Here is a 9,102-nt window from a genome sequence, read left to right on the forward strand (position 1 = left end):
CTCAGTCAGCTCAAGAACCCGGTTACTTGGGTTACTCTGGACTTTAAAAATTTTTTTGAAATTTCTTTGCAGACAGCACATCACAAAGGTGATAATGAACCACTGATCAGGTCACATGACAAACTGTGACTTGTAGGTGCACCCATTAGCTGACAAAGACCCACAAATCTCTTTTGGTAAAATAGATTCCCCTCTCATTCAACAGTAATAAAAGAACTCTATTTTGCATAAGTCTTTGCATTTGCTTTGAGTTGCAAATTCAGTATACAATGGAGGCGCAACGTCCAGTGCAAGCAGCGCTCCAACATGCTTTGTGTGTCTGCGCAGTATTTTGGTCACCATCGCAGATGGCTGAGAACTGAGCTTTATTCACCTTCACTCATAGATGAACCAAACTAGCAGCTGTGCATGGAGATGTCCAAACAGTCCATGCACCTGCAGTTAAAATAGGTCCCACTATGTTAAAGTAAGTAAAGTTGGAGTATTAAAGTGTCATGAAATAGATTTTTTTGTATTTGCAACTTTACAATGATTAGGACATGGACCAGTACTCTTCATCTGAATCTGTTGATTCTCCACAGTCCCTCCTCTCATTATTGCTACTACTCTCATCTGAACAGTCATGAAGTGTGAACTGCTGGGGTAAATTGGGAAGGATGTGATGCACTGGTCAGCACTTCCCATTCACGAGTTCCCTGCCATGACCAATGGGAGAGGGATGCTCGAGCAGATTGTAATGGAGCTGGCAAGATGCAATATAGTTTGTCCTTACTACATGAAGATCCAACGAGTAATCATCAGGTGGCAGACGCATTGTACAATTCTTCCTCAGTTTGTGCCACTTGGAAGCTCTGGCCTGCCCGCAGGTAACATCTACACTCTCAGCATAGACGATGGAGAGGACAAATGCTTTCATATCAGCTCTGACTCCGTCTTCTAACTCCAGATTCTCCCCCACTCATCCCAGGACCTCTCTTGCCTCAGGATCAGTCATCGCCTTCTGCAACACCCTCTTCTTCTCATGCCCATAGATCCCTGAGGTGAGGTATGATGATGTCTGCAACCTCTTTTGAGAGCATGGCACAGCAGTTGATGAACGCATGCTTGCATTTAATCAGCAGATCACCTTGGAGTTGTTGCGAGACCTAAGCCGCTTGGACAAACACATCCCTGTCCTCACAGTCTAGTACAACTGTTCTAGTGTAGTTCCTGATCCTCAGCTTAGCATAGGCAGAGAGCAGCATTGTATCTGCCTCTGGATGCTGGAAGACATAGTCCCCGCTTGCCATGCCAGTGTCCACGTTGGTTGACGTTTCTCCCTTGACGTCACCCTGCACCCGACTAACTTGTGTTTTCAACCATTGAGTTCATTGAACTCAGCAGCTCCTGGGAACTTGTTTTCGGGATTGGGGAAAACATTTGGGATGTGTCGATGTTTTGCTGCCCGACGATTGTGCTCATCATCCTTGATTTTGAAGAGAAGGTCATATTTGTCATTGACGAAGATGATGAGGCATGCATTAGTGTGGCGTTGTGGTATCAGTTCCGCTGGGTCTCTGTTGAAAAAAGTCAAGGCCAAACTTCTCTTTGTTGTTCAAAAATCAGGAGTCAGAGTTTCTGAGCAGCAAAAATGTACTTTAATGCCAGGCAATAAAGGAGAGTAATACAGTGTTCATAATAGACCACCCCGTTGCTCTGAGTTTCGCAACTGAGGGTGTTGTCTTATATACCCTTGGGTCAGCATAGGTCATGCCTTGTGTCCATCCTCTTCATACATGGCCAACCACAATATTATTTTTTTTACGTCACCTGTTGTTGGCCCAAAATCTCTGAAATAGGTTTTGGCCCGAGCTGGTCATACCTGGCATGACCATTTCCATCCAGCTATTTTTTGTAACTGCTAAGGATCATATAACCATTATTGTCAGAGCTTCCCCTGGCGCTCTCTCCACTGCCATACTTGCCTCCTCACACCCCCCTTTTTCTCGCTCCTTTCCCACAACCACTCTTTTTTTTCCTTTTTTTTTTGAAACACTGAGTTTGATACAAACACATTTCAAAGTGAAGTTTAACACACATTTAAAGTGAAGTTTAACACAAACATACCCTCCAGTTTATCCAGTGCATTAAGTGAGATTCTTTTAACATTTTTTGTGCCCTTTCATTGATTATATGTGGTCTGTGAGGTTATATATTCATTATAATGACAATTCAACATACTACTACTTATTACTTATGATACTTGTCATAATCATTCTGCGCCATTAGGTTCTTTTCCGTTTAGCAACTCATGAGACTCATAAAATTACACCACAGCGTCAGAAGATGATAGCGCAGATCACGGTAGTCATTCCAGCAGTACTCTGAGCTGTCCCGCTTCCTAGCCTCACAGCCCCATGTCCAAAATTCCATTTTTTTAAGAAAATACATACCGTATCCAAATTACACATGCAATGTGTCTGCAGGGATTTTTTTTAATTTACTGTTGCTCGCCCCACAGGTGAATAACAGTAAATTAATTACAGTGTACTGTTGGAGAAATTACTATATTATTGTATAATATTTTGATGATTATTAATCTGGTATAGAAGTATATTCAACCAATCAGTTTTGTCCTTAAAGAACATGATGCACTATTGAGCCTGTCTATTGACCTTTATATGTTATAATCATATTGTTCTGTTTTAAGCAAAATGTCTTGCCAAGATGTCTCGCACTTTGTTTGTGCAGGTGAAATGAATGTCTCGTCTGTTAGGAAAGAAGAAATAGGAAAGGTGCTAAAGTGCATGATACACGGTGTGACTCCGACCCTAAGAAGTGATTGTTGAAGAACTAGAAACTGTACAAGACCAGCATGACTCCATTTGGTATCATTATTGATTATCTTGCAGGAAACAGGTGTCTGCAGACAGTGAAGTGTGACTGCACACAAGGTGCTTGTGTTGACGGTTGTGTTGGATGGAGGCTGGAAGTATAAAGTGTTTGTGTGAGCTGTTCAAGGGGCTCCTCTTGCTGCAGAGCTCGGGGAGCCCATATGCATACACCTTAGTGATTTATTGAAAGACAATTGGACTGCAGGAAAAATACTGTGTCTTTGGTATTTAATTACCTTAGTCACCTAACTAGACAGGCTGACTTTTCAGCTGCAAGACACACCTTTTAAACAAATGAGTATCCATGTGTGGGTGTGTTTCTTAAAGCGGAAGAGGTACATAGCTTTATAAAGTGATGTACTGTAAAAGCTGTTTATATTTCCCTGCCCACCCTGCCATCACAATCAGGAGAGCCAGTTATGAGTCCTCATTGATTGGGTAAGTTTATTATACATTAAAACAGCTTTAATATAATAAAAGACACTGTATTCAGTTTGGTTAATCCTGTTGAATTATTTCATTCAAATGTATGAATTCAGTAAAATAGATATTTAAATTGGAGAAAACTGTGGATGATTAAAAAAAACTTATTTCCTTGTGATGTTACACTTTGTAATAAACATTAGGTGTTTGTCTGTCATATTAAAATTCTACAAAAATCTATTTCATGACACTTTAATACTCCAATTTTACTTACTTTAACATATTGGGACCTATTTTCACCGCAGGCGCACGGACTGTTATGCAGCTACTATTGTGGTTCATGTATGAGTGAAGGTGAATAAAGATCAGCTCTTAGCCAGTCACATCACTGCTCTCAAAGCTCTGACACAGTTGTATCAAATTAATCACAGTTAAACGTGATAACGACAACTCAACAAACGGAAAGCTTTTCTTCATTAAATGTCTGGATGGTTCAGAGCGTCACAACATGAACACACATCACCACAAATCTGTAACCAAAGACAGCTGGAGGAGGTTTTTTTCATCAGTTAGTTACTATAATATCGACAGAAATAGAAAATAAAGAAATTGATTTGGTGAAGCCGTTTATACGATTGTATTGGTCACTTAGTAATTAATGTTATACAACAGCGTTTGCACCACGATGTGTTTCAAGGATAAAATATGAGACGCTATTTTTGCCAAAAAGAAAGTTAGAGAAGAGGCTGATGAGCTGCTAACCCGACGTCTCCTTCATAAAAAAGCAGAATATCGAATTATAACCGACCAGACTGATGTTTGTAGAGGTGTGTGTGATTATACTGTATCAGCCTGGTGACAACAGGTACTTTACAGTGAACGGCCGTGCGTAAAAGCACTGCGCTCTGGCGCGACACTTCTCAGAGGCTGCGGATTTATCAACATATCTGTCCTGCTGCCCTTAGATGCTGCAGAGATTTAATGAACTGAATGAGAGGCTTCTCATACAGTATAAACAGCTGTCGACAGCAAATACTGTAAGAATCACCTACATTCATTTATAGATCAATGCAAACTGATTAACTGGCTTTTTCTGCTTCAACCACATTAAACGTTATTATCTGTGCCGATTTTGGTTGAAGGGTGTTTAATTGAAATACATAATTTATATTTTAAGCATCAATACGTTGTTGCAACACTTCAGCAGCAAGTATTTAGTTTGATTCTGTTGATAAAATCACTAAAGCATCAGCGGATTGACCTTGCGCTAGAAACAGGACCAAACTTCACCCAAAATACAACATCTGTCTTTGTGCTGCTTCATTTGAATGAACCTCCCACTTGTGCACCGTGCGCTCTGCGCTGGTGACCAAAAATACCACACAGACACACAAAGCGTGTCGGAGCGCTGCTTGCACTGGTCGTTGCACCTCCACGAAAATAAAGCCCATTGTCTGTTCTTTTGCAACTCAAAGCAAATGCAAAGACTTATGCAAATTAGAATTCTTTTTTTAGTACTGTTTTCCTTTCATGTGTTTAGACAATAAGAGGAGCACACTGTGTTCTGTGTGGCCAGTAGCCCACCACTCACCAGTTGAAGTCTTAAGAGAACTAAATTATTAGTGCAGTAGTTTAACTGTTTCCAAAATCCACATTGGATATTTGGTCATCCTCTGCGGAGGGGAATCTATTTTACCAAAAGAGATTTGTGGACCTTTGTCAGCTAATGGGTGCACCATCAAGTCACAGTTAGTCATGTGATCTGATCAGTGGTTCATTATCACCACTGTGATGTGCTGTCTGCAAAGAAATTTCAAAATCTGAAAGCTGACTGAGGATCACTTAACTGTTCTCACAGCTGGACACAGTCACGCCGTTTGGTTATGTAAATTTAACAACCATGTTAGAGGCACCTGACACATCTATTTATGAAATTCCCTTTGATATGAGCTCAGTGATCTGCATCTCAGGTGTGTTCTTTCCTCACACTTTAAACTTTTTTTCTATACGTTTACAGGCCATGGCACATTTGATCTATCTACCACTGCTGCTGGGTATGTTCATAACTGCCTTATTAGAATCTATTAAGGGACAGTTCACCCAAATAGAAATAAAAAAACTAACAATTCTTCACCTACATATAGTGGTATCTAGCCACCAAGCCCTGGGGGGCGGACTTAGAGAAGTTTCTTTTTTTATTGTCAATCTCTCTTCCTTTATGTTTAATTACATTTTATATTACAGCAGATTTTTTATAAAAAGGTCATAGGTGGACCTGGCTAACTTAGTATGTCATTTAATCAATTCATAATTAAAAAGATTAAAACATAAATGTGAATAATGAATGAAGAAAAGATACAAAAAAAAGGATACAAATTCACAGGAATGGGGGATAAATAAAGCATACTGTATTACATTACTTTACATCTGTATTTATTTATCTATCTACATATTTTCCTCAACATATTAATTTTATTAGTGAATAAGTAAAGAAATACAGAAACCAATAAAGAACTACTAACTAAACTGCTGATGTGATCTGCATTACAGCAACAATCCAGCTGCCCTTGGTTTCAGGAACAGCAAAGCAATGGCCACTAGGAGGAGTCAATTCCACTCTCAGCACGGAGTGCGGGGGGCGCCCTGATAAATGGATTGCTACACTCCATTGCAGAGCTGGCAGGTGGATTTTCCAATTTAAATGTTGCGAGCCCTTGAAAAAAAGCTTGAAAGTCATGGTCCTGCCCCAGGCACAGCATGAGCCAAACAACTGGAACAAAACAGGTTTTGAGAAAAACCTCCTCTATGAATCCAACACTTTTGATATAAATCTAAAGGACGTAAAAGGTAAGCACTGCAAATCTTTTGACAAATTCTGTTATCTTCACTTGTCTGTTTTTAGCAAGATTGCTTTTCAAGATTTCTTGAATTGAAGTTAAATCTTGCACATTTGCCAAGAGAAAAGGATTCAGCAAGTATGTCCAGGTTTCAATATGCATCTGCAGTTCCACTTTAACCATTTCTGTGTTTTGTTTTTAATACTCAATGCTTCTATTTATCAGGGTGTGTAAAGCCATGTCACAGTCGTTATGAAGTTTGCCTAGGTGGACCAGAACAGGGAGAATCTGCAAAACACTGTTGCAAACATTTCAATGCCAAGGACGAGTGTATCAACCTTCATGGGTAAATAGATCTTGTGTGTATCCTCCTCGTTAGCAAGAAAAAATATAACAATTATAAAATGTAATGCTGCAGTGTTGATTTTCAAATTTGCTGCCAGTGATGAGTTGTAGGGGCCAGCATGTTTGTGTCATACATTTTAAAAGCTTTTTCATCAGCTGTATATTTTTCTTCCACAGAGGCACAATACATTTCTCTGTGCCATCAATACATAATAGGACAGTGAACATACAATTTAAAAGAAACAATACAGAAATAAACACTACTCAACACTCTATCACCTGTAAGTCTACTGATGGCATCAGTACAGGCAAGTACTTTTGTTTTACACAATATAACTGTCCTACAGTTGTTATAATAGTAGTTTTCAAGATGTATTCACCTTATAATAATATTTTATCTTCAAAACCATAAGTAAATTGAAAACCAAATATTCCATGACCTTCAGAGTAATTCTATTCTTCAATCTAATGAAAAAAAACAACAAATACAACAAAAAATACAATATAACCCAGATTATTTCTATCAAAAGTAGAAATTATGTTAATCCACCTCAGTCAAATGTATTCCCAAATTTGTGCATTCCCAAAGCATACTCCTGGTGTAAGATCTATAAAACACTCCTGAATATCATGGTGAGTTGACTGGCCTTTATAGAAAAGGACAGAGGATGTGAGGATGTGCAGTGTGTGTGTGTGTGTGTGTGTGTGTGTGTGTGTGTGTGTGTGTGTGTGTGTGTGTGTGTGTGTGTAACATGCACTTTCTTTAAATTTCACCTTGCTTTTGTGTTTTGTGTTGACATGGTGCAGGTCTCCGATTCTACGAGAGCGCTAAAACCTGGATTGGTGCCCTGAAGCACTGCCATGGACAGAATTCCTCCCTGGTTCACATCACCAATGAGACAGTGCAGGAGGATGTTAAGTTGCTCCTGGAAGAGACCTGTGGAAACAGAATCCTGCAGAAAGGGGTGTGGATCGGCCTGGAGAGATCCATCTTTGGCTGCAATGTCCCCTGGATGTGGACCTCAGGTACAGAAGTTGAATATAATGAGTGGAATAGCAGCTTCCCCATCGACCCTGTCAACAACCACTGTGGGAAGATCATCTGGGTCAATGAGTCAATCACCTACAAGTGGCAGGATGCCCACTGCTTTGATAAATTGCCTTTCATCTGCCAAGGTAAGCTGTTGTTTTGTTCAAGTCCAAATCTGGCATGAGATTGTTATTTTTTTAATGTCCAGGTTTGAATTAAAGGCCTTGACATGATGATGTGACTACTGGGACCAAAGTATATCACTTGACAGTTTACATGGTTTCTAAGTGACAGCAGAAATGTACTTTTAACTGTATGTTCTGTCTCTTTTATCTTGGCAGTTACAACATAAAGACTGTATACTGGAGGACTGCTAACTACAAGAGTCATATTCAAATTCTTCCTCCTCTTCTCCATCTTCTCCCTTTGATATTGATTATATTTGAATAGACCTAAGATTTTTGCATACTGTTTTTATACTCAGTATACCCTTTCTAATAACTTTTTTCTCTGTAATATGTAGGTACTGTGAGTAATGTAACGTAAGCATTTGTTTATTATCATTCATCCAATAAAAACTATATCGATTTGATCAATTATTTCACCTTTTCCTTCTCTTATATTGGTTTATACATATTTACTAACAAAAACATGAACAACATATCTACACTATTAAAAATCCAGGGCCCAGGATGATCACCCTTTTCCACCTTAACGATGGTGGGTATTTACCTGAAATTGTTCAGATATTTCATAGAAGATAACTTGAGAGTGTCACTCAGCAAACAAGGACAAGGCTGGCTTTATTTTCCATCAACAAATCCCATGAAAAGATCAAAACTAATAAAATGTTAGTTAATCTCTCAACACTTTCCTTTACCTTAAGAGTTAAATCTTTCAAGATAATGTCACATATATAGCCTCTCTTTTTTTTCAAGGATCAATACTTTCATAAATAGCTAGACACTAGTTTTTGGCAAACGTTGCTCGAACAGGAGCACATTGTAGATTTGTTGGAGACTATTTTCAGCCACTGATTTATACATATTTGGTCCTCTAGTAATATATGTAATTTGTATGGTATTCTTATATTTTCATAGTATTTATGGTGTGTACAGTGTTTTGGAGTCAAAATAAACTACAGCACCCATGTTCATTGTGATGAAGACACATCATCCAGTGCAACGGTGAGGCTGGTTGATTTAATTTTAATAGATTTTTGACAAAAAAGGAGCTCTATGGCACAATGTAAAAATCTATATCAGCCTTGGATACACAGGCAATAATCGTTACATAAATTCATTTTTGATTCATTATTGGTCATTTCACTGGATTTATTGACAAAAAGAAAAATATATCACCAGACATATCCTTTTAACATTCTTCAGAGCAGACAGCTCAGTGCCATCTGTCTTTTTTATTCATTCCAATGTTATACCATTAGGTATCACATTCTTCTGTGAACCAAAGGGAAGATATCAGCTTGTCGCTGGAATCCACCCTTCAGTTTTTCTACCTCTGTGTTTACATCACTGACTGTGTACAGTCAATGGTTTCCATGGTGATTACATGAAAACCTTTGTTTCCAAAGAGG

The 9,102-nt window shown here is 38.8% G+C and overlaps 1 protein-coding gene across 2 annotated transcripts; it reads left to right on the forward strand.

The window, feature by feature from the left end:
- Positions 1–3,259: 3,259 nt before the first annotated feature.
- On the forward strand, positions 3,260–8,104 carry LOC122983437. Of its 2 annotated transcripts, XM_044353156.1 has the most exons (7): positions 3,260–3,311; positions 5,314–5,350; positions 5,847–6,143; positions 6,359–6,479; positions 6,656–6,786; positions 7,286–7,654; positions 7,850–8,104. In XM_044353156.1, the coding sequence occupies exons 2-7, from the start codon at positions 5,317–5,319 to the stop codon at positions 7,858–7,860; spliced, it is 963 nt and encodes a 320-aa protein (XP_044209091.1). In that variant the 5' UTR covers positions 3,260–3,311; positions 5,314–5,316; the 3' UTR covers positions 7,861–8,104. The 2 variants fall into 2 exon arrangements, with proteins under 2 accessions (XP_044209091.1, XP_044209090.1); XM_044353155.1 differs by having other exon boundaries at positions 7,286–8,104.
- Positions 8,105–9,102: the final 998 nt, after the last annotated feature.

Source organism: Thunnus albacares, chromosome 6, assembly GCF_914725855.1.
Source record: "Thunnus albacares chromosome 6, fThuAlb1.1, whole genome shotgun sequence".
NCBI lineage: Eukaryota > Metazoa > Chordata > Actinopteri > Scombriformes > Scombridae > Thunnus > Thunnus albacares.

Excerpts from the sequence above, each read along its gene's own strand:
- LOC122983437 (XM_044353155.1), top strand. The coding sequence starts at position 5,317 with ATGGCACATTTGATCTATCTACCACTGCTGCTGG. Across the intron at positions 6,144-6,358 it reads AAATCTAAAGGACGTAAAAG|GGTGTGTAAAGCCATGTCAC; the intron begins GTAAGCACTGCA and ends TCTATTTATCAG. Across the intron at positions 6,787-7,285 it reads TACTGATGGCATCAGTACAG|GTCTCCGATTCTACGAGAGC; the intron begins GCAAGTACTTTT and ends GACATGGTGCAG.